The following is a 25852-nucleotide window of genomic DNA, read 5'->3' as shown; positions in this document are numbered from 1 at the left end:
CGATGTTCGAGAGGGCTGGGTTGGGCCGGGGTGGTCAGGGCGGGCTTATTACTGGTCACGAAGCTTCCCCAGGTACTGCGAGTGCTTGATGCCGAAGCTGAAGTGTGGGGTGGTCTGGATCTCCGACTGAGGGTGGGGGAGGGGGGCGGGCGAGAACGGAAAAAGCAGGAAGGAAAAAAAAAGGAAAAGAAAGGAAAAATTAGAAACATTGCAATAAACATGGACTCCAAATCTGAAAAATAAAATCCATCTGTTGTGGATGACTTCATTTGTTTATTTTTATTTATTTATTTATTGCCTTATTGCTTTATTTGCTTTATTGTGAAACTGTAGAAGGGAAAAAAAGAAGTTAGTGATATTGCAAAAAGCATGAGCATCAAATCTTAAAAAAAAAAAAAAAAACATATCTGGTGCGCATGACCGTATGATTATTTTAATGCCATATTGCTTTATATTTTATGCTTTATACATGTCATCCGTCACAAGCATTACCATATCATCAGAAATATTTACAAATGATTTAATATTAACAGAGCACCAGAGATTACATATTCACACAAATACAACGTCATGCTGAAAGAATTAATCAATGGTCCCCAGTGAATAAGAAAAATATATATATATACAAGAGGAGAAGAAGAAGAAAAAACAAACGTTATTCCCAGTCGAATCGAAACGGCATATTATCACTGAAGAAACAAACCAAAACAAACCTTGCAACCTAGTACTCATCACCACCTTCATCACCACCATCATCACCACCACCATCACCATCACAGGCAGGCCGTAGAGGAGGCAAGCCGCACATTTACCTACCTTTTGTAGCTCGTAGATAACTGGCACTTGTTATTCTTTTTTTAATATATACAGCGGAGTTACTGGCACACATACATACTCTCTCTCTCTCTCTCTCTCTCTCTCTCTCTCTCTCTCTCTCTCTCTCTCTCTCTCTCTCTCTCTCTCTCTCTCTCGAACTCACTCACCGACTCAGCCATGTCGGGAGAGTAGGCGTTCGGGGCGGGCTTTACGGTTTTGTCGGTGGGCAGGGTGGTTTTGGGAGCCATGGTGAACGCTGGCTGGCTGACGCGGCTCTTGTCCAGGTTCCCCGCTTCGTACGTCCCCGGGCCCGGCACCTTCATCTTGTCCGTCTCTTCGTGTGGTCTCGGAGCCATGGTGAACTTAGGACCAGACGGCGCGTACTGTTGTCGGCGTCACCGTTGTAGCGGCGGAATCATCATCATCATCATCATCATCGAGCGGACAGTCAACCAACATACGTGAGTGGAGTTGTTTTTGGTTGTGGTTGTGGGTTTGTTAGGTTGGTTCTGGCGTTGTTGTTGTTGTTTTCAAGTGTTGCGTTTTCTTTATTGTTTTGTTTTGGGATGGCTTGCTTTGTTTTTATTCTTTTTTTTTCTTTTCTTGTTTTTGTCTCGTATGTGTGGCGAGTATTGCTGTTGTTATTGTTTTTTGTTGTTTCTCTCTCTCTCTCTCTCTCTCTCTCTCTCTCTCTCTCTCTCTCTCTCTCTCTCTCTCTCTCTCTCTCTCTCTCTCTCTCTCTCTCTCTCTCGATGCATGGTGAGTACTAGTAATTGTTTTTTTTTATCATTTACAAGAGCAAGCAGTTTTTAATCTTAGAGTAGTGAAGCATTTTTGTTTTAAAGAATTAAATAGTAAAGCAAGCAAGCCTAAAATAATAAATAATTACCAGTAAAAATAAACAAACAGATCAAACCAATAATGAACAATCCAAATTATCTTAAAACAATACACAGCAGAGTTAAACCTGTGAATGGGAGGCTGTACATCTTACCTGATTATGATGTATACCTGGATTTACCTGTCTAGGAATCCCACACTTTCCTAATCGTCATAATACACCTGGCTAGCTACCACCCTTAATCCTTTCTCTTTCTTCCTTAATACTACAGTCTTCCTCCCTAGTTTCTTCCTCTTTCAATCTCATTCTACATACTGCCTCCTTTCTCCTTCAGCTTTCTTCTTCACATATTTCTCCTAAGGGATACGTTCCTTCTTCCTTCCTTCTTCTCTTTCCTGTTTTTTTTTTAAAGTTTATCTACCACACCTACCCTCCCTTATACGTCCCCTTTAAACCCACCGATCCTTCTTTCCTTCCTTCCTTCCTCAGCCTTCCCTCACCTGATATCATACACAGACCACTCACTATTTTCCTCCCTCTTCCCTTCTTCACATCGCTAATCGTGCACCGTTTCCCTTCCTCAGCCTTCTCTTTACATATCCATCTACACTTTCCTCTTCCTCCCTCAGCCTTCCCTTGCTTAACTATCCTTAGACCACTATCTTCCTCTCTTTTCCTCCTTTACATGTCTCATCTTGCTTCGTTCCCTTCATTCAGCCTTCTCCTTACACCCCGTTATCTACGCTCTCCTCTTCCCCTGTCTCCCTTTAAGTCTCTTTCAACATCCACCTTTTCTTTACATTGTTTATCTTTCACCCTTCCCCTCCCTCAGGCTACTCATATACACCCACCGACTCCTATCTTTCTCTTCTTTAGTCCCCCTTGAAATCCCTCCTTCAGCACCCACCTTTTCAGGAGCATAGGCATTCGGGGCGGGCTTCGGGGTGTTGTCTCCGGGGAGGGTGGTCCTGGGTGCCATGGTGAAGGCGGGGAGCTTCTCTCGGCACTTGTCCAGGTCGCCAGCCTCGTATGCGCCAGGGCCAGGCACCTTCATCTTGTCCCCGCCATCATCCAACCTCTGAGCCATGGTGAAGCATGGGCCTGGGTCGTGGTACTGGTGGGAGTGTTGGAGGGCCGGTCATGCATGGGTGAGGGGCGAAGAGGTGCGGGGTGATGCGTGGGAGGTGGGCTAGTGCATGTGTATGTGTGTGTGTGTGTGTGTGTGTGTGTGTGTGTGTGTGTGTGTGTGTGTGTGTGCGAGGGGGGTGTTTGTGTGTGTGTGTGTGTGTGTGTGTGTGTGTGTGTGTGTGTGTGTGTGTGGGAGGGGGGTGTTGGTGTGTGTGTGTGTGAGTGTGTGGGAAGGGGGTGTTGTTGTTGTGTGTGTGTGTGTGTGTGTGTGTGTGTGTGTGTGTGTGTGTGATGGTGCTAATATATCTAAAGCAAGAACAAAATAATAATAATGACAATAATAGCAATAACAACACAGTCTATGAAAATAATAACAGGAACAACATTAATAAAGACAATAACAATGAAACAATAAATTAAAAAAAACAATCACAGCAACAAAAACAAACCACTAAAAATCAAACAGCAATGCAAATAAAAGTAATGACAAATAATAATAATAATAATAATAATAATAATAATAATAATAATAATAATAATAATAATAATAATAATAATAATAATAATAATAATAATAATAATAATAATAATATCATCAAAATAAACACTAATCACAACAGCCCACAACAACATGCTTTACGAGGCTTGCTTGACTACTACTGTGTCTAAAAGTGTTTCGCATTCGGTTTGTTTTGGAATTTTCTTGGTCTTGACAGTACGCGGCAGTTGAGGCCCATGCTGAGATAGTCTTCTTGGTAAGGGTGAGCATCTTGTTAGTGAGGTGAGGTCTTGTTAATAGGACGCGGGTATCTGATATTGCCGCCGTTTAAGTTAATCAGTTATTTTCTGCTTCTTTCTGGTAATGGAGTTCATGTGCCGGTTTAAATTTTCAGTTAATGGAGTGTCTAAATTCTCCGTTTAGGGCCGCCAAGGTTAGTACTACTCCATTTTCTTCCAGCTCTTATTGTGAAGGCCAGGGTTCTTGTATCTTTTCTTTTAATTCACGCATTCGGGTTCCCATACCGAAATCCCTCCTTCCGCACCCACCTTTTCGGGAGCATAGGCGTTGGGGGCGGGCCTCGGGGTTTTGTCTCCGGGGAGGTTGGTCCTGGGGGCCATGGTGAAGGCGGGGAGCTTCTCTCGGCACATGTCCAGGTCGCCAGCCTCGTATGCGCCAGGGCCAGGCACCTTCATCTTGTCCCCGCCGTCATCCAGCCTCTGAGCCATGGTGAAGCATGGGCCGGAGTCGTGGTACTGGTGGAAGTGTTGGAGGGCCGGTCATGTATGGGTGAGGGGCAGGGAGGGGCGGGGTGATGCGTGGGAGGTGCTTGTGTGTGTGTGTGTGTGTGTGTGTGTGTGTGTGTGTGTGTGTGTGTGTGTGTGTGTGTGTGTGTGTAATTCACCACGGCCTGATCACGAGTCGGACTTGCAAGCGCCAGCAAGTACCCTCCTGACAAGAGCAGCTCGTGCTCATTATAGTCGATCTATGGGTACTGCCAGGACCTCACACACCACACACCCCATCCTCCTTGCTCAAGGGGGAACAGTAACCATTCCTTGTCAGCGGAAAGATTCCGGCCTGAGCGGGGCTCGAATCGCAGCCTGGCAGGCCATGAAGCCTGGCAGTGCAGCGCTCTAACCGATTGAGCTACGGAGCGGTGTGTGTGTGTGTGTGTGTGTGTGTGTGTGTGTGTGTGTGTGTGTGTGTGTGTGTGTGTGTGTGTGTGTGTGTGTGTGTGTGTGTGTGTGTGTGTGAGAGAGAGATAAGTGATAGTGTGCTAATGCATCTAAAGCAAGAACAAAATAGCTAATAATAATAACAATAATAATAATAATAATAATAATAATAATAATAATAATAATAATAATAATAATAATAATAATTAAACAATACTAAAAATAATCACAATAAAAACAGAAACAGCAACAAACAATTAAAAATCAATAAGTAATGCAAATATAAGTAATGACTAATAATAATAATAATAATAATAATAATAATAATAATAATAATAATAATAATAATAATAATAATAATAATAATAATAATAATAAAATGATAATAACCACATCAGCAAATAAACACCAATCACAACAGTCCACTACAACATGCCTTATACGAGGCTTGCCAGTGGGCCTGCTCCTATCGGCTTGTTGTTTAGAAGCATTTCGCATCCAATTCGTTTCTAGACTTTGCTTGGTCTGCACAGAATGTGGCAGGTGAGGCCCATGGTGAGCAGGTCCTCTTGGTCAGGGGTGAGCGTCTTGTTAGTGAGGTTGACGTAGCTGTTAGTGGGACGCTGGTATCTGATATTGCTACCATTTAAGTTTTTTTTTTTTCTGCTTCATTCTGATTATGGAGTTCATGTGCTGGTCTAAATTCTAATTGACTTGAGTGTCTAAATTCTGCTTTAAGGTGCCGTCATTGTTAGTACTATTCCATTTTTCTTCCAGCTCTTGTTGTAGCCACGGTGTTTTGGACTCGCTCAATACGAGTATATGGCGCAGTCGATATTTATGCGGGCGGACAAAGATTCGAATCTCTAAGTCGCTCGTGCTACCTGTCGTACTGTATGGCTGTGAGACAAGGACACTGAACAGTGACTTGGAGAGGCGTGTCGATGTCTTTGGTACCAGGTGCCTTCGCAGGATCACGGGGTATTGCTGGAATGACTTCGTGACGAACCAGCGACGACTCCGTGAAACTGAATCGAGGCCTGTTACCAGCTTAGATCGTGAACACCAACTCCGGCTACATGGGCACGTGATACGCCTCCCAGACATAGATCCTGCTCACAGGGTTGTTTCCGTTCGAGACAACCCTGAGTAGAGGAGACCAAGGGGACGCCCACGTAACTCATGGCTGGGGCAAGTCGCCATGCAGATCCTCTCGGGAAGGACTTGAGATGGACAGGGCAGCTGCGTGGGAGCTTGCTCGGGAAGACCGTTAGGAGTTTAGGCGGCGAGTGAGTGAAGCGACGCGTCCCCTGGGCGCATGCTCCCCATTAGTTAGTTAGTTTTGATGAAGTGGCCGGAGTTCTTGTATCTTGACTTATAATTCACGTATTCGGGTTTTCATGAGGTTCTCCCCCATGGAACCCCTCCTTTAGCACCCACCTTTTCGGGAGCATAGGCATTAGGGGCGGGCCTCGGGGTGTTATCTCCGGGGAGGGTGGTCCTGGGGGCCATGGTGAAGGCGGGGAGCTTCTCTCGGCACATGTTCAGGTCGCCAGCCTCGTATGCGCCAGGGCCAGGCACCTTCATCTTGTCCCCGCCGTCTTCCAGCCTCGGGGCCATGGTGAAAGCTGGCCCATGGTCGTTGTACTGGTGGGAGTGTTGGAGGGTTGGTCATGTATGGGTGAGGGGCGGGGGGTGCGAGGTGATGCGTGGGAGGGGTGTGGGTGTGGGTATGGATGGGTGTGTGTGAGTGTGTGGTTGTGGGTGATTTTTTTTTTTTGTGTGTGTATCAAGTGATGGTTTGGTAATGCATAACAGCTAATAATAAAGAAACAATACTCAAATCCTAATGAGAAGTGCAACCAAAACGAACACATAAAAATCAGCACTGAAGAAAAAAGTAATGGTGATATTAATAACAAAAGAAAGACAGCATAGTAAACACCAATCACAACAGCCTTATAACATGCTTTACGCGGCTTGCTGGAGGGCCTATTAGTGACTCGCTGCTGGTGGCTTGCTGCGTTAGCCAGAGCACATGCGTGAGGTGAGGCGAGGGACGCACCTGATGCCACGCCCCTTGCTGACCGAGAGGCTGGAGTGCTGGCGGACCGACTGACGCAACCCTACCTGGACGCGGGAATCCAATGGTGGTGGTGGTGGTGGTGGTAGTGGTGACGAGGAGCGAGATGATGTTATTATAGGAAACTCAGATGAAGAGAGGGAAGAGAAGGCTGAAGAGGAGCAAAAGGGGAAATATAGGAGCTAATAAATAAGGACCGCCGAAAAGTGAATGAAGTCGAAGTTATACGCCCCTTAAACATCACTAGAAAGACAGAGACAGAGACAGGGGATAGGAACAGAGAACGTGAGATAAACATAAACTGGCAGATATATAGTGAGGGGAACAGAAACAAGCAGAGAACAGGACGAGACAAAAACTAAAAGACGTGTTGGTAGATTGTCCAACGTGGCGACAACACCGATGACAAGGAGGAGGAAGAGGAACGACGTGGGTGAAGAAGTTGTTATTCCTTGATCCTGACCTCGCCGTGACCTGGCTGTGACCTACCTTCTCGGGGCAGTGGGCACCTGGGCCGGGCTTCATGGTGTGGTCAGAGGGAATGGTGGTGCGCTGGCCCATGCTGAAGCTCGGGCTCTTGATGGTCTTGTACTTGTCCACCATGGCCTCGTTGTAGCTGCCAGGACCGGGAACCTTCATCTTGTCCTCCTCCTCCCGCGCCCTCGCTGACATGGTGAAGCTGGGCGCGGAGTGCTTGGAGCCTTCCTTCGTCGACCCCAGCAGCGAGGGGATGTTGTAACTGTTGGGGGCTGCGGAGGGACGGGCGATATTAACACTATAGGCCAAGACTTGCTGGAGGCATTATAAAGCACTGCAAGCCATCAAATAAACCAAGGGCTGTCATAGAGTGCCTAAAACCATCACTGTCTAAGAGGAGGGTATTGACAGAGTGGCGGTGGGTAAGCTATATATCATGAGGTCTCCATGGAGGCAAAGACAATGATCAGGGAAGTCATGGGGCGTGGAAAGCTACCAAGAGTCTATCAGGAGGTTGTTGTGGGTACTTCCATGGGTAGTTTTATGAGGCTAATGATAGTTTGACAAGGCTTCTGGACCATAAACCTCTAAAACACTCCTGAGAACCCGAGTAATCTCCTTTGTGGACCTCGGAAAGATTTGTTGTGAGAGTCAAAGGCGTCTGGCATTACGAACAAGGTTGTTAAGGGGTTGTTCGACTTACCAGGGGCGTCGGAGGCTCGGCCGTTCTCCACCTTGATGCCGAAGGAGAAGCAGGGCGAGGACTCCACCACCTTGGCCTCAGCCTTGTCGGGGGAGTAGTCGCAGGGCGCGGGCGTGACGTACATCTTGGGGTCCTTGGGCCGGATGTGCATGGAGGCCGCCACGGGTTCGTCCTTGCCTGCTGACGGACCGGAGAGGAAGGTCATCGCTTGTACACACACGCGCACGCACACTCAGACAGACAGATACACACACACACACACACACACACACACACACACACACACACACACACACACACACACACACACACACACACATAAAAAAAGACGGTAAACATAAAACAAGGTGGTTTTTCATTATTATTTCTATCTCTAGTTTTTCATTAGATGTCAGGCGCTTGATATTGTTGTAGGCCCTTGGGTTTGTGGCGGGAAATAATTCATATCCCGTAGACTGGCAGCATCAAGAGGGACTGTAACATTCACTCCGTTCCCACGGAATTAACTAACCTTTGTTGGACAGCCCCGTCACGTTGTACTGGCCTGGCCCGGGTCCCGCCTTGTCCAGCTTCATCTCGTGCCGGCTGGCCATGGTGAAGGCGGGGGCTCGGTGGCGCGACACTGCAGCACCGCCGGTCCCTGAAACACAAGCATGCAATGAGGCGCCGTGCAATCATCTCAGGAGGACAACAACCCCTAACACAGGAAACACAGGCGTGACGCGGTGTTTCTTTGGGAATAAATAATCTTTGGTGTTCTGTCAATATTAAATCAAATGTACGTAAAAAGCTATGATGATGGTAGTGCTTAAGATGGATGAGAAGGACGAGGAGGTTTTGTTTGCTCTCTCAATAAACATAAACGTCATTCTCTTTTTAAATGTCCATCACATTATCCAGACAAAAACAAGTGATGTCAGGAGTAATATGATCTCTGGCACACATTTTTCTTTTACAGCAGAGGAAGCAGCTCCACGGCAAAACATTAAAAAAAGAGCCCGCTATTCATTGCTCCCGTATAATAAAGTAAAAAGAGGGGACAAAAAGAGAGGCTAAAAAGAGACGGTCAATTCCGGATGGAGACATACGAAAAAAAAAAATGCCCGTCCCTAAATAACATGAAAGTAGAGTCTAGAGTCAACAGTCCCTTTCCCTCCATTAATCAGTTACAACACGGCGCAAGGAGACGGCGTCATGTCCCCGTCACTCTGCGTCTGCGCTCATCTTCGTCACCTCCAAGGAAAGCGGAGGAAGCGTGAGTCTTTGTCGTGTTGACCCCGTGACACGCGTGACCTCAGGCGGGCGTGACGTCACTCAGCCAAAGGTCAGAGTCAGGCGGCGGCGCAAAGGTCATACACACACACGCGCGCGCGCAGGTGACAAGATCGCATACAGGTGAATTCTAAACACTCACAATTACAATGTTTTCTTATGTCATTCCTTTTTCTTATCTATTTAAAGTTAGAAAAAAACGCGAAAGATACAAACGTGCTGAGTGTTAGTGTGATAGTAAGATAGTGTGTGTGTGTGTGTGTGTGTGTGTGTGTGTGTGTGTGTGTGTGTGTGTAGCTCCAAAGGTTGACACCCCACCTCCCACGTCCCTGTGTTTGTTTGGTTCCTCCCCTGGACTCCGCCCCTGCACACACACACACACACACGCACATAATTCTGTCTCACTGGGACGGAAAGCGGATGGAATGTCACAATGTTAACTAATCGGCAATGACACACACACACACACACACACACACACACACATAAATAAACACATGCATGAGTTTTAGAAGTGCCAGTCAACAAACAAAGCACGTCCTCAGTTTTAGTAGGGGTGACTAGGACAGTTCCATTCGTCGCTTGTCAACGTCATCGCAAGTGCCGTATGTTGTAAGCAGGGTGTTTTATGTATATGTATGAGCTCACTCTGGCCAGTCACACCTCTTTTTAAGCCTGGCGGTGGAAACGGGCATTTACATCATCCTTACATCATTTTTTTTTCCTCATGCGACTTTTAACAATGACGTAACTATTATTTTTTCTTCACCTAACCGCATCCTGTTTTCTTTTAGTTTTTGTATACGTATTAAAAAGCTGTTTTTTACTACTACTACTACTACTACTACTACTACTACTACTACTACTACTACTATTACTACTATTACTACGTAGTGGGAAAAATTATGGTAAAAAAGGAGGAGGGAGGGGAGTATGAAAAAGAAGAGGAGGTGATAAGCAGATGTCGTAGTAGTAGTAGTAGTAGTAGTAGCGGTACCAGTAGTAGGCGTTGAGGAAGAGCAAGTGATGATGATGGTGAAGGTGTTCTCTCTTATCTGCCCTTGGACTTCTACCCACACCACCACCACAACCACCACCACCGCCACCACCACAAAAACAGCGGGGACACGAACCAGTATTGTCCGCAGCACCACCACCATCACCACCACACTAACAATAAACAAAACAGTCATTCCTCCTCTTGTTAACCCTCTACTACTACTACTACTACTACTACTATATTGCAAAGGAGTGCGTGCATAAGAGTAATCGCTGTCGAGAGGTGTGGCTTTGTATGAGTCTGGCTGCAGGTTGTGTGTATAGTGGTGTGTGAGGGACAGAGAGAAGCCGGGTACGTTATATCTCTGGCCCCATTCATCTCTCTCTCTCTCTCTCTCTCTCTCTCTCTCTCTCTCTCTCTCTCTCTGACGGCATACCTAACCTCGCCCACGCGGACAAGTCGTCGGCTAAATGCTCGTCTTTTTTGTCTTCGTTTGTTTAAGAGTTCAAGCTTCCCTTTATACCTCCTCCCTTCCCTCCTGCACCTCCTCCCTTCTCTCTTCTCCTTCCTGCACCTCCACGCACACACCGGGGAGCAGACAGGACCTTTAAAGACCTCTTGGACACCTTTTCAAGCATAGGAGCTAAAAGTGAGAGTGAGATATACAGTAACAGTAGGCTCGTGTGGCGTCCTGACCCCGTGAAACCCTGCTGCAGCTGAACACACTACCGAGTTATCCTCTTTGCCCATTTACCAGCCTCTGTGTGCCTCTCTTATCTGTTCCATGCCTTTCCGGGAGGGTTAAGGTGTGGGCGGTGCGTGCATGGGGCTGGCGGGAGGCTCGGGGCACCAGGGGACGGACATACAGGGGAAATAGGAAACAGGTGTACAGGCGAGGCGAGGCGAGCTGGAGAGGGTGAGTCACAGCATCAAGGGTCTCGCGAGCGGCTCAGGGACCTCGTGACGTCATAAGCTTTCTCGGCCCACCACCATCACAACCTTTACCACCACTCTCATCACCGCCACCACACACTTAAACACTATCATCACCACCATCACCCCTACCACTACCACTACCACCACCGCCACCACCACAATCTTTAACACCACCACCTCGATCACTACCACCACAACCACAACCTTTACCACCACTACCACTACCATCACCACCACCACAAACTTAAACACTATCATCATCACTATCACCCCTACCACCACTACCACTACCATCACCACCACTACCTTGATCACTACCACCGTAACCACAACCTTTACCAAAACTACCACTACCACCACCACCACCACCACCTTCGTCAGTAGTACCATTCATCACAGTACTACATGCATAACATCCTTTCTCGTGTCCCATCTCAGTCTCCTACCTGTCCTAACTTAGCCTAACACACGTACCCAGGATATGGAGGATGATATATTGGGTACAGGACGCGTCGCTGGTTGTCTTCGTTGGGTATACTATAAGGAAAGCGAGCCGTGAAAATATAATGACTGGGGAAAGTAATGACAGGGTTTGCGTATCTCTTGGTAGTCATTCATGGTTTTCTTTGTGTTCTTTATTTATCATTATCATCGACATCATCATTTTTACTATACCACCATCCTCATCATCATTGTAACCACCACCACAATCATTATCCTCCTCCTCCTTATCTTCATTATCTTCAGCATCACAAACACCCTTTTAACACCCTCATCATCACCTCTACCATCATCACCACCACTATTATCACCATCCTCCTCTCCTACTTTATCACATTATCATTACTATCACCACCACCACCACCCTCATCATCACCACCAGCATCATCACTCTCCACAGGTGTGATGTTGGGCGGCCCCACAGCTGCGGGCCGCTCCAAAGAGGGCGAGGAAGGAAACCCGGGGGTGCTTGTGGCCGCAACAGGCGTGTCCGATAAGCATTTATGTCAAGGCAACATTAGTGAGGTGCCTGATGGCCTGCCGCGCGCCACGACTCAATAGCACGGATCTCACTCCTCCTCCTCCTACTCCTCCTGCAGCTTCCTTCTCTCCGTTCTCTTCATCTGTTTCCTTTTTTCCTCCTCCTCTTTCTTCTCTATTCTACTTCTTGCTTATTTTCCTCCTCCTCCTTTTTCTGCAGCTTCCTTCTCTCCGTTCCCTTCATCTTTTCCTTTTCCTCCTCCTCTTCCTTCTCTATTCTTCTTGTTTATTCTGCTTGATTATTATTCTCCTCCTGTTCTTCCTCCTACGTTTCTTTCTCCTCCTCCTTCAGCTTCCTTCTTTCCTTTCCCTCCATCGTTTTCGTTTTTCCTATTTCTCCTCCTCTTCCTCCTCTTCGCCTATGCTTCTCCTTGATAATTCTCCTCCTCCACCTTCTCCTCCCTCTGTTATTTCCTTCTTTCCGTTCCCTTCATCTTCCTTTTTCCTCCTCCTTCTCCTCGTACTCCTCCCCTTCGCCGTCTGCTGCCCCTACCGAGGATAACAGACAAGCATACATAGCCTTTGTCTCTCTCCCACACCGATACGTATTTAGCCTACACTCCGACACGCGAGACACCTTTGAGAAGTATTATGTTTTTGGCCCTCATGTAAAAACAGTCTTTGCCTTGACATTTGCTTTCGAATTGCTCTCGGCACGCTAACAGGAGACGATTTCTGCTTCTTCCTCTTCTTCTTTCGCATTTCTTCTTTTTCTTTCTTTCTTTCTTTTCTTTAATTTTTCTCTTCGGCTTCATTTCCATATTTTCTTCTTTTTCATCGCTTTTTTCTTCTTTTAATCTATTTTTTCTTCTTTTCCATATATTTCTTCTTCTTTATTTTTTCCTTCCTCTTCTTTTTCATCTTCTTTTTCTTCTTCTTTTTCATCATCATCTTTTTTTTTCTTTTTCTCTTAACCCCACACGTTCATTTATCTCGTTCTCTCTTGGGCACGGAGGCAGCTTGTGTGTCGTAACTTCCCATTATTTGCATACAACTTCAATTTATTAGTATTTATCTCTTAACGCGGACAAGTCTTTGGTGAAAACGCTGCTAAAGAGTTACAATGTTGGGACTGGAGCTAGACAGACAAACCAACAGACAGACAGACAGAAAGACACATCAAAAAAATCAAATCTTTCATCTTCGTCTGTCTTATTTTCACTCTTTGCAAAAATTCGTCACATACTCATCTGAAAGCCATACCATCTCTCACTCACGCGGCTGGTAACGAAAGCAAGAAGAACGAGAGCAATGCAGCAAATACTTCACTAATAGCACGAAGCATTCCCGCCCTCAAGCATGTCTGGCGCGCCATCTACAGGCCTGGGAGGGCGTTACGGCGATCAGGTTACCCGCAGGTCTGTGCCGCGGTCTGTGCTCTGTCTTACATCACATCACTCCGTCAGCCGCAGCCTCTCTTGTCCCTCCTCCTCCACGCCCGGCACCACCAGCAGCAGCGACGAGCAAACATTCCACGCATTCAACAGTCTTTTTTCCTCCTCTTCGGGCGAACGGACTATCAGGTGTTCGGTAGCATTTTCCTTCTCTGCGTACACTTCTCTTAGTCGTCGTCCTCCTCCTTCTCCTCCTCCAACTCCACCTCTAGTTCTCTTTCCTCTTCTTCTACTCCTACACGCCTCTTCATCTTCTTCCTCCTCTGACTCCTCTTCTACTTCTCTTTCCTCTTTTTCTTCTTCTCCTTTTATATACACTCCTTTTCATCTTCCTTTTTCTCCTTCTCCTCCAAATCCTCTTCTACTTCCCTTTCTTCCTCTGTTATTTTTACTTTTTTCTCCTACATTTTCCTACTTTCATTCCTCGTCTTCGTCACCGTTCTCTTCCTCCTCTTCATCCTTCTCATTCTGCTTTTCCTCCTCTCTCTAATAGTATTTTCCTAGTCCTCCTCCTCCTGTTCCTAGAATGATAAAAAGCCAGTCACCACGAAACACTGCAATAACGTAACACACTTATCCAATCACCATTTCCTTTGTCCTCGATTCTTTTTTTATCCTCCCCGTCATCTTCCTAGACCACACCACATCATTATTCTTCCCCTCACTCCTACTGTGCATCATCACTACTAGGCGGGGAGGTGAGAGGAAAGGACCGACCGACCGTCTATGTGGATTGCTTGATTGAGAAAGTTCCCGGAAAGCCTTGGCGAGAAACAACCAAAACGGGAAATATTTCAACCCCACGACACCGACTCACCGCCACATTTGGTCACAGGTCAGACAAAGAGAAGGGACAGGTGACAACAGAAGGAAGGAAGGAAGGAAGGAAGAAGGGGCGTTAGAGCAGTATACCGGCCGGGAGATCATCGGTGCACGGAGCAAGATGATGGAACAGCCGCGCCCTGAAATGTCATCCCGTTGGTAGGAGAGAAACAAGGAGCGAGAAGGAGCAGGTGGTGGTTAGGTAAGGTAAGAGGTGGTGGATTGTGACGTCATGCATTCTCTCCCCCATCTGGTGAGTGTGTGTGTGTGTGTGTGTGTGTGTGTTGCATAGGCCAGACGTGAAGCCCTTATCCATGTCTGTCTATATCAATCTATCCGCCTCTGTCTGTCTGTCTATCAATCTGCCTCTCTCTTTGTCTGGTTTCCCCCTCCTCCCCCTCCCTCTCCCCCCCTTGGCCAAGCCTCAAGACACCATTAACAAATTCCTGGTTCTGACTGATCGTGTGGATGCAGTAATTCGGATTCTCTCCACGTGTCAATTTTCCTCCTCCTCTTCCTCTTCCTCTTCCTTCTCCTCCTTCTCCTACACTACACATTGCCACCACCACCACCACCACCACCATCATCATCATCATTTTGCTTATCAACAATATTCGACATTTTCTTTTTATTTTTGTCCTCGTCCTCAGCTTTCTCCTTTTCCTCCTCCTCCTCCTCCTCCTCCTCCTCCTCCTCTACCTTCTGTTCCACAACTACAACAATAAAAACAACAGAGAGAGAGAGAGAGAGAGAGAGAGAGAGAGAGAGAGAGAGAGAGAGAGAGAGAGAGAGAGAGAGAGAGAGAGAGAGAGAGAGAATGTGTGTGTGTGTGTGTGTGCGTGTGCGTGTGCGTGTGTGTGTGTGTGTGTGTGTGTGTGTGTGTGTGTGTGTGTGTGTTTCATCGCAAAATGGAAAGCCAAGGAGACACATCAAAACTACACAGAGAGGAGACATGGAAGTGAAGAAAAATGCAACAGAGAAAGTTTGGAGATGAATTAAGAGAAACAAAAACAGGAGGAGAAATTAATGTAGAAAATAATGCAACGTGGTGTTATTTTGTGGGTAGATAAATAGAAAGGAGAAAAGGAGGAAGGAAAGAAGGAAGGGAGGAGGGAAAGAGACAAAGAAAAACAAAGAATGAAGGAAAAAAGGAAGGAAAAAAAGGAATGAAGGAAGGAAAGTGACGGAGGAGGAGGAGGAAAAATAGAGAAGGAAGACCGGAGGCTGCGAGGTAATAGGAGAAGAGGAGGAGAGGAAGAAGAAGAGGAAGAGGAAGAATAGTGGAGGAACATGGCTTGGAGAGAAAGAGGAGGAAAAAAAAGGAAAAGAGAAAGGAATAGGAACAGGATAGGAAAAGAGGAAGAGAAGGATCAGGAGGAGGAACAGATGAAGAGGAGGAGGAGGAGGAGGAGGAGGAGGAACCTTGACCCGCCTTTTCCTCGCACCTCACGGCCGCGGGTTGACGACTGGCCGAACGAGTTTTAGTGGCTGATGATGATAGTGATGGTGATGGTGATGCTGATGATGCTGATGATGCTGTTGCTAGTGCTGAGGGGCCTACTTTCTCTGTCCTAATGATCGCCTCCCCCCCCTTCCCCTTCCCTCCCCTTCCACTTCCTTCCCCTTCCTCTTCTTTCTAGCTTTGTCCATTCCCTTCCTTCCATTCCCCTTCCTTCACCAATTTCTCTTCTTTCAGTCCTGTGCTCATTCCTTTCTTTAGTTTTCTCCCATTCTTTCCCCCTTTTCTTCCCCCACAGCTTCCTTTCGTCCATTTCTCTATTTTTTTTTTCCATTTCATCTTCTTTCACAAAATCGCTTCTTTCATTCCTGTGTTCCTTTCTGTCGTTGGTTTCCTTCCCTTTTCTTCTCCTTCTTCCGATTTTTTTTGTCTTGTTTCGTCTGTTCTATTCCTTCCCCTTTCCTCTCGCTTCTTCCAGTCCTGTCTTCCTTCCTTCCTTCCATTGGTTTCCTTCCCTTTTCCTCTCCTTCCTCCGGTTTTTTTTTTTGTCTTGCTTCGTCTGTTTTATTCCTTCCCTTTTCCTCTCGCTTCTTCCAGTCCTGTCTTCCTTCCTTCCTTCCAATGGTTTCCTCCCTTCCCTTCTCCTTCCTTTTTTATCATAGTTTTGCTTCGTCCATTCCATCCATTCCTTCCCCTACAACTTCTTTCACAAAATCGTTTCTCCTATTCCTATGTTCCTTCCTTCCATCGGTTTCCTCCCCTTTCTCTTCCTTCACAGCCTTCTCTCTCCTTCTTCCTTCTCTTCCTTACTTTTCAACATCTATCATACATCTTTCTTCCCTTTCCTCTCTCTCCCTATCCTTCTTCTGAACCCTAACCTCCTCCTCCTCTTCTTCTTCTTGCCCGTTGTTCTTCGACTCTCCTTTGACCTTTTTCCTTCCTTCCCTTTCATTCCTTTCCTCTGTTTACCTTTACCTCCGCCTCTCCTCTTCATTCCATTTTCTCTCTTATCTTTCTCAGCATCCCACCTCCTCCTCCTACTTCTTTTCCTTGTCTTTCTTTACCCCTTCCTAATTGTCTCGTCCCCTCTCCTCTCTTCCCTTCTCTCATCTCCTCTTTTCCCCTCTCCTCCTCTCCCCTCCCCCTTCTCAGCATCCCTCTTCCTCCTCCTACTTCTTCTTTTCCTTGCCTTTTTTTTCCTTTCCTATTTGTCCCTTCCCCTCTCCTCCTCTCCCATCCTCTGTGTCATCTCTTCAATCCATTTTCTTTCTTACATTTCTCAGCATCCCTCCTCCTCCTCCTCCTCCTCCTACTTCTACTTTTTCTTTTTCTCGTCTCTTTTTTTCCCTTCCTATTTGTCCCACTTCCCTTCTCTTTTCCCCTCTCCTCTCCTCCCCTCCTCTACGTCATCTCTTCATTCCATTTTCTTTCTTTCCCTTCTCACCATCCCTCTTCCTCCTCCTATTTCTTTTCCTCGTCTCATTCTTCCCTCTTGGCATTCGTCCCTCCTTCTCCCCCTTCCTCTGCGTCATCTCTTCATTCCATTTTCTTTCTTACCCTTCTCACCATCCCTGTTCCTCCTCCTATTTCTTTTCCTCGTCTTGTTCTTCCCTCTTGGCATTCGTCTCTCCTTCTCCCCCCTCCTCTGCGTCATCCTCTGCGTCATCCTCCGAACATCTGCCACCAGCATCACCTCCTCTTACTTTCTCCCGCTCCTCCGCTTCGAGCCAAAGTTGGTCGTGGCGTTCCCAATGATATCACTGCCTTGCTCTCGCTCTCGCTGCCCCCGCCCCCGACCTTGAATCCTTTCCTCGGTGAGTTTCGTTAGCTCTTTGGCGAAGGGACAGAGATCAAGGGCCCTTCTACTACCCCCTGCCCTCCCATCTCTTCCTGCCCTCTCCTCCTCCTCCTCCTCCTCTCATTGGAAAGCTCTGAATAAGGGTACAGAGAAGGAAGGACACGTAGAGAAATAGGTAGGGAAGTAAAGAAGTAGATAAGAGGAGTAGAGTGGGGTAGAGTACAGTTCTCTTCCCTCTCCTCCTCCTCCTATCCTCACTGGAAAGCACTCAGGAAAGGCACAAAGAAGGAGTAAGGAGAAATAGAAAAAAAAAATGGTAGGAAAATAAGGAAGTAGATTAGAGTAGTAGAGTGAAGTAGAGTAGATAATTAGGAAAAGGAGAAGAAGTAAAAGAGGATATCAAAGTTTTAATTCAGTTCCCTTCTATCTATCTTCCTTTTTCCTCTCTCCGTCCATCTTTCTCTTTCTCTGTATCCTTGATAAACTTTGCCGATTACTACGTGTAAGTTTTTCTACTTCTAAAATTACTGAGGCAGTGCAGATCTTGACCTTCTCTCTCTCTCTCTCTCTCTCTCTCTCTCTCTCTCTCTCTCTCTCTCTCTCTCTCTCTCACATTCCCCTCCGTTGGTTACCTGTGCATGTACCTGCTTCACACTGCTACCTACCTACCTGTCCCCTCTACCTGCCTCCCTCCCCTCTCACACACCTCTTTTTCACCTGTAAGCTGCGTCATGGCTGTTGAAAGAACAATTATAGGTGTGTGTGTGTGTGTGTGTGTGTGTGTGTGTGTGTGTGTGTGTGTGTGTGTGTGTTTATGCTCAGTGACACCACCACCACCTGTCTGTCTGTCTGTCTGTCTACTTCGTGAGCGTGTATAACAAGAAGACCTCCTCCTCCTCCTCCTAATCATCATCATTATCATCACCATCATCGTCATCATTATCATCATTATCGCAACACAGGTAAATATTTGGTATGACTCCCTCAGGCTGTGTTACATGAGGAGGCATATTATTTATTATCAAGTCCTTTCTTATCTTTTCGCAGTGTTATGTTCAGTTATTTTCTTATTTTTTCGTCGTCTACCATTAAACTTATGATCTTCTGTGACGGGTGGGAGGGGTGAGGGGGAGTGATAAGATGAATTTCTGTAACCATCTGTTAGTCATTTCTCTTTATTTCTTGTTTTCTTGTAGTTTAAATCACTCTCTTTCCATCCATCTATCTATTTATCGATCCATCTATTCATCTATCTATCTATATTATGGGGGCAGTGATTAGCGTTTTTTTTCTCTTCATTGTTTTTTTTTTTCTTCCTTAAGCTGCTTCCCCTACTGTAAAAAAAATATCTATCTTTATCTATCTATCTATCTATCTATCTCCCGTTTCATCCTCAGCACCGTTCTCTATCCACCTTACCGAGAGACTGATTAACTGACTAGCTGACGGACGGCACGGCTGACCTAACCCTCCTCCCCCTCTCTCTCCCCTCTTCCTCCTCCCCTCCCCTCCCTCCCGGCCAGCCAGCCAGGTCTATACACAGGTAAGTTGAGCCTACAGATTGCAAGACTGACCACCTGTGCGTCACACCTACAAACACCTGTCTCTTCTTACTGCCAAACTCAGGGAAATAGAAAGCAAACATAGACAGATAAGTAGATAGATAGATAAAGACAAGTCAATAATCAGATAAATATATAGACAGAAAAATAAAATAATAGAAAGATTTGGAGACAGTAGGTAGGCAGGGAAACAGGTAAACATAAGCAGGTAGGTAAATACGTAGGTAAGTAATTAGACAAACAAATAAGAAAATATATATACAAACAATCATCAACATAAGAATAGAGAAACGAGAAGAAATAATACAGTTAAAATATGTTATGGGGTGAGTGCAAGTGCGGCTGACTCATCCACGGAAAGGTTAAATGAATCATGGATGAGGGGAACATATGGTGATGGCGATGGCTCTACGGAAGCTGCCAGGTACAGGGAAGGTAAACTGGCCTCTTGCAATCCCCTCATGTTCCTATGCTACAAGGTTCATCATGTTCCTATGTTTGTGTGGGAATATGTATGTCATGTTCCGTTAATCAGTCAGTATGGAAGGACAAAGTATCGAAAGTGCTTGTCAACTACATCATTTAGAGTAGTTTACGCTCTAAGATAGTAAGCTAGTAGAGTAAAAAGATAGTCTGTGTTAAGAAAAAGTAAGATAAAAACATAAGAACATAAGAACTGCCTCTCAAATACATCCTTCAGAATAATTTACGCTCTAAGATAGTACGTTAGTAAAGTAAGAAGATAGTGTTAAGAAAAAGTAAAATAAGAACATAAGAACATAAGAACTGTCTTTCAAATACATCCTTCAAAATAGTTTACGCTCTAAGATAGTCAGATGGAATGGTAAAACAGTAAGATAGCGTGTGATAAGAAAATTAAGATATATCGAAACTGCCTCTTAATTATATCCTTCAAAATAGTTTGCTCTTTAAGATAGTAAGATAGTAGAGTAAAATAAAAAGATAGTGTGATAAGAAAGAAAAGTAAGATAGTAAGATAGTAGAGTAAAATAAAAAGATAGTGTGATAAGAAAGAAAAGTAAGATGTATCGAAACTGCCTCTCAAATACATCATCCTTTAGAATATAGTTTCAAGATAGCAAGACAGTCGGGTACAGCAGTAAGATAGTGTGCGATAAGAAAGTAAGGTAAGATAAGGCTCAATGCATGGACTTTAAAAGATACGTCCCACATTATCACAAAACAGAAAGTCATAATAAGAAAGTACTATAAGATAAGATAAGGTTCAGTGCATTACTCTGTCAATCCCGAGTCCAAAGCTATCGGCCTCTTGCAGACTCCTTACGTTCTTATGTTCTTAATGTGGGCTTAAGCTACATCCCAACACCATCACAAAACAGAAGAAAGTCAACATAAGAAGTAGCCAACCACGTATAAGGGAATGGACACAGCTGATCGCAAGACCCGTGACCTCGTTTCCCCCATCGTCACCCCCAGCAGCGCGCCTCTTGTGACTCACCCACGCACCCACTCTCCAGGGGCGCCGGGTTCAAGGCCTATGTAGTCGGGTCCCTCAACTTGGCTCCTATCCCTACATGGTATCGGGTTGGAAGGGTTAGAAGAGAAAACGTAGTGTGTAAAGGGGAAGAAAGTGGGAAGTGAAGGGGATGATGATGATGATTATTGGGGCGTTCTGTTCTTGGCGCCACAACTGCAGGGTCATATGGCGCCGGAAGTGAAGGGGAAGTGGAGGGAATGGGTGAGGAAGATGGGGAGGAAGCCAATGGTAGGATGAAGAGAGGTGAGAGGAGGAAAATGTAGAAGAAAACTGGAGGGGAGGAGGAAGTAGAGCGATGGAGGAGAAAAACAGGGAATGGGAGAGAGAGGAGGAAGAAACAACGAAGGAGCAGAAAAAGAAACAGGAGAAGGAACAGAGGAAGAACCTGAGAAGACCTGAGCCAAGACACAGACCACTCGCCATGTCCACTCAACAACTGTCACCTGCCCTGCCAAGCCTTGACGCGGACTGACCCTGTTACCGTCCAGCCCTTGGGGACGCCGCATACGGGAGGGGCAAGGGCGTGAGCGAGGGAGAGTGCGGTGACGAGAAAGTGACGGTAATATCTAATGAGGACGGAAAGGAGTGCGACGGCGAGGAGGAGAAGGTTATTGGGAGTGTGTGCAAGGGATGGGAGGGAGTGATGAAGGCAGCGAATGGGGGTGAGTGCAGTGTGATGGGACGATGATGGAGGTAAGAGATGGAGGTTGGAGTGGAGTGTGATGGAAAGGGAGTGATGGGGTTGGGTGCAATGCGATGGAAGGGAGCAATGGTGGTAAATGAGGGTAGTGTGATGGGGAGGGAGTCTGTACAAATGATGGGGGTTGACTAAAACAAGCTACGAAGGAAGTATGATAACGAAGTAAATAGCGAGGACGGAGTGGCCTGAGACGGGATAAAAAGTATGTTAATAATGGGATAAATGGAGTAGCTAATGGGGGAACGGAGTAGTTTGTGATGGGGAAAAAAGAATGTGATAATAAAGGTATGATGGGAGTAAATAATGAGGAAATGAGTGACCTGAGAGGGATAAAAGTGTGATAATGAAGGAACGGTGGGAGTGACCAACAGGAACGGGGGGAGGGGTGGGTGAAGGGGGGGAGCACTGTAGGCGAGGCTGACGGAGTGACGGACCGCAACACAGCAACCCAAGCAACACAACTCACCGATGGAGGACTTGAGGGCGATGGCTGCCGGGCCGGGGCTCGAGAACTCGGCCGCGATGGGTCCGCGCCGCTTGGTGGGGGTCCAGTTGCCGTTGGATTGGCCTCCCATCTGCGCAGGGGAGAAAAAAAGTCTTATTAGCAACATAAAAAAAAAACTTGTATTCTCTTGACAACACGTAAACAACAATGATACCAACCGTGCAATGGGATAATGAAGGTGTTTTTCTTCTCTGCACACCACAAGGAGAGTGCTACCAATTGTAAGTTTGGATAAAAAGTGGTTCTGTTCTGCCAGCCATAAATTAGGATCATAAAAGTGCTGCTGTTCCCTTGACAGCACGTGGATAAGAGTACTGACAACCATGAATTAAGATCATACGTGTTTCCATTCTCTTGAAAACACGTGGATAAGAGTGTTGACAACCGTGAATTAAGATCGTAAAAGTGTTCCAGTTCTCTTGGCAGCACGGGATGAAAGTGTTGACAGCTGTAACTTAGGATCATAAAAGTATTTCTACCCTCTTAGCACGTGGATAAGAGTGCTGTCAACCGTACATTAGGATCATAAATGTTGTTCTCTACTCTTGACACCACGTGGATGAGTGCGACAAGACAGCTGGCAGCCAAAAGAGAATTACAAGATGATACACCTGACTCTCATAAAGCCTACATTCTCAATCATTTCGTGGTTCACACACACTCACATTTCATAGGGATTTCGTGAAGGTTGTTGTGGGTATTTTCATAGATAGTTTGAGAATTCGACTAATCTCGTTTGTGACCTTTGTAAATATTTGTTCAAAGCCGAAAGCGTCTGAGAATACGGGATTCAATACAACTTTCACACTCATGGTCAAGTGCAAATAATAAGATAAAATATATATAGACAGTTAAATATGTAAAATAATAGATAAATTTAGAGATAGTAAGTAGGCAGGCAAGCAGGTAAACAGGTAGGCAGGCAGGTTAGTAGATAATTAAGTAGATAGTTAAGTAAGTCGCTAGACAAGACAATAAAGAAAGGAATTAATTAATCAAGTAATGAAAGACGAACACGGGACCTGCCACTCAACTGCCCTTCATGGAGGCGACAAAACTTCATGCACGCGATTGAAGTTGATGCAGGTGACACGGATCCATTTGTAAATCTCTCATATTACAGCTTACGAACGCTTGCTTAATGCTGTGTGGCTGTGGAGGTGTGGGGAGCGGGAGGGGGAGGGGGGACGGATAATAGCAAACAAACAGACCCCGGAGGCAGCAACAACCTCCCTCCCCCGCCCCCACACCCACACCCACACACTCAACCTACCCCACTGCTACACATCACATCTCCCCCCACCCCCCCACCACACACACCCACACCACACACACACAGACACAGGAGGCGGCCAGCAGTGTGTTACGTTTGCCTGGCGCTGGGTAGATTAAGCATTCAGGGCAGCGATGACCCACCCTTGGACCCACCCACCTTACCCTCTTGGACCCACCCACCTTCCCTCCCGCTTCCCAGAACACGTCCATCTCCATCATCCCTCTCGTGGAACTGGCCTAAAACGTTTCCCTCGGCCGATTGTAAGGCTGATAAGAAATTGTTGGTCTTTCTTGCAGATTCTCAGAACGCACCGCGCCGTATTAGTGCTGCACTTGAGTAATAAAAAAGGTCTGCAGGAGAGCGCGCGCGGAAACCCATCAGTTATAGTTTGTCCGGCCTGTCTACGAATCTGCCTAACCTACGTCTAAACTCTAAACACATTCATTCCTTATAGCGGGCTTACTTTCTGTTTTGGTATTTGCCTTTGAGCTGCTTCCTGTACTGTAAAAATAAATAAATAACTACAAATCTGTGTTAAATGTGTTCCCTTGAAATTAAATCGGTCAGGTGTTTGTTGTGTCTCGAAGCAGGAATCAATGTAAGACTTAGAACTGAACCCCACTTTTGGCGCCTGAAAACAAAATAAAGCGCGCGTGAATTTCAAGAGGAGAGTATCAAGACACCTCTTCCGATATTGACCTCTCTTCCAGCCACTCAATCTTTTTCCATTAATCGGGGCAACGTCTAGAGGGCTTTTTCTGTTGCTGTCTGTTCTGTTGTTGTTGTTGTTGTTCTATTCTGTCTGTCTGATTCTGTTGTTGTTGTTGTTGTTCTGTTCTGTCTGTCTGTTCTGTTGCTGTTGCCCTTCAGCTGCCACCCTTCATGTAAAAAAAGAACACCACGTTCCAATCTCTTATCAAAACTAATCTCATTTCCAAACCTACTTCACCGACACACACACGCCGAGGAATCTTCAATAAGCGCCGCATTGTTGCCCGAGTCCCCAGAAAACACGCACAAAGGAGTCCTGATGCGCGGCGCGGCTAAATTTAGAACTCCCAGAATATACAAATAACCGGGATTTAGCGAAAATAAGGGAGCATCTTCTATTCCTTGCAGATATGAATTTCGGGAGGAGGAGGAGGAGGAGGAGGAGGAGGAGGAGGAGGGGGAAGAAATAAATGAAGATGATGATGATGATGAGGAGGAGGAGGAGGTAAAGCAGAACAGAAGAAAAGAAAGTAACAGAAAAGGGAGAAAAGAAAACAGGATAGAAGGAGAGAAAGTATTAGAAAAGAAAGGAGAAAACAGGATAGAAAGAAAGTATTAGAAAAGAAAGGAGAAAACAGGACAGAAGGAAAGAAAGGAAGAAGAAAAGAAACAGGACAGAAGGAAAGAAAGTATTAGAAAGAAAGGAGAAAACAGGATAGAAGGAAAGAAAGGAAGAAGAAAAGAAACAGGAGAGGAGGAAAGAAAGTATTGGGAAAGGAAGAAGAAAAAAAAGTATCATCAGGAGGAGGAGGAGTAGAAGAAAGTGGAGGCAAAGCAGGATAGGAGGGAAGAAAATATTACGAGAGAAAGGAGTAACGAAAGGGAAAGGAGGGAGGGAGAGAGGGGGTGGAGGAGGGGGTGGAGGAGGCAGTGGAGGAATGCGTGAGGCGGGCAGTGGGTGGCGGGGGCAGCGGGAACATTAGGGAATGGGCGGAACACGGGGGGCGGGGGGGGGGGGGTGATGTGAGGGGGTGGAGGGAGGGGGCAGAAAGGTAGTATCGATTACACAAGTCGTCACGCTGACCAGGGGGTGCCCCGCACGCTATAACCGCCACCCCCCCCCCCCCATGACTTTCACTCTTCGCAGCTCCTCCCTCTTATGTCAACCTCACAACCTCTTTTCTCCCCTCCCTCCGCCTCTCTCCTCTCCTCCTCCTCCTCCTTCTCCCTCCGTTCCTCTTCCTTTCCCTCACTCCTTGAAGTCTGGAGAGTTTTCTGGATGCCCTCAGCTCTTGACAAACCTCAAAAGAAACACAAACGACTCAAAAACAATAAATAAAAACAAGTTAGTGGGCTAAGGCAAGTTAAATAAAGCAAGTTAGTGGGATTCGAACGAGTGCCACAGATTCAACGCAATTCAAAAACAGAGAAAATGTAGAGACGAAAAGGGAATTCCAACGCCATGGTTGTTTGTTTATTCACGTACAGATTCAACGCAAGTTAAAACGGAGCAACTACAGAGACATAAAAGGATTCCAACGACTTTTAAAGCATGCCAAATCAATTTATTCGTGTTCAGATTCTACGCAAGCCAAAACGGAGAAAATATAGGGATTCCAAAACCTTACAAAACATGCCGAAGCCCTTAATTATTTGGTTTGCGGCGTCTATATAAAAAACCGGCCACGAAAGGGAACATTTATGGAGAAACAGAGGGGATTCAACGCCTTTTAAAGCAGTGTAATGGTGACTAATTGTATGACTGTTATAAAGCGCTGCGTCACGGGGGCAGTGAACGGACGAGACCCGGTACACTCGTAGAGGGTTCAGGAGCCTCTCTCACTCATCATCGACCCTCTTGGATTCCGACGGACTCTTGGTAGTGAGGCGAAAGTAGAGGAGACGGGAGAGGAGGCGAGGGGAGAGGAGGGAGGGGAGTGGAGGCGAGGGGTGAGGAGAAGAAAGGAGAGGAGTGTATGGAAAAGGAGGAGAGAGGAGGGAGGGGAGAGAAGAGGAAAGGAAGAGAGGAGGGGAAAGAAGGAGAAAGGAAGAGAGAGGAGAGGACAGCAAAATTGACCCCACTCTCGGCCACCTTGGATTCTTTTTAGGAGCAGTGAGTAGCGTGCTTTTTT

At 46.2% G+C, this 25852-nt stretch overlaps 1 protein-coding gene across 7 annotated transcripts in view; it reads right to left on the bottom strand.

The window, feature by feature from the left end:
- Nucleotides 1-25852, bottom strand: part of LOC127004604 (outer dense fiber protein 3-like) — a 55138-nt gene that overhangs the window by 3267 nt on the left and 26019 nt on the right. The window contains exons 2-10 of one of the 7 annotated variants that reach the window (XM_050872596.1): nucleotides 21695-21803; nucleotides 8237-8365; nucleotides 7726-7905; nucleotides 7035-7294; nucleotides 5903-6109; nucleotides 3833-4039; nucleotides 2565-2771; nucleotides 984-1199; nucleotides 1-126 (exon numbers count right to left, since the gene is read on the bottom strand). The exon at nucleotides 1-126 is cut by the window's left edge and continues 3267 nt beyond it. In XM_050872596.1, coding sequence (XP_050728553.1) covers nucleotides 49-126; nucleotides 984-1199; nucleotides 2565-2771; nucleotides 3833-4039; nucleotides 5903-6109; nucleotides 7035-7294; nucleotides 7726-7905; nucleotides 8237-8365; nucleotides 21695-21803 — 1593 coding nt within the window. In that variant the 3' untranslated portion in view covers nucleotides 1-48. The remainder of the gene's footprint in view (nucleotides 127-983; nucleotides 1200-2564; nucleotides 2772-3832; nucleotides 4040-5902; nucleotides 6110-7034; nucleotides 7295-7725; nucleotides 7906-8236; nucleotides 8366-21694; nucleotides 21804-25852) is intronic. The other 6 variants (XM_050872602.1, XM_050872601.1, XM_050872597.1 and 3 more) reach the window with 6 other exon arrangements.

This window comes from Eriocheir sinensis, chromosome 28, assembly GCF_024679095.1.
Source record: "Eriocheir sinensis breed Jianghai 21 chromosome 28, ASM2467909v1, whole genome shotgun sequence".
Taxonomy (NCBI): Eukaryota; Metazoa; Arthropoda; class Malacostraca; order Decapoda; family Varunidae; genus Eriocheir; species Eriocheir sinensis.
Note: the sequence above shows the minus strand (reverse complement) of the source record. Positions and strands in the feature narration are given on the sequence as shown.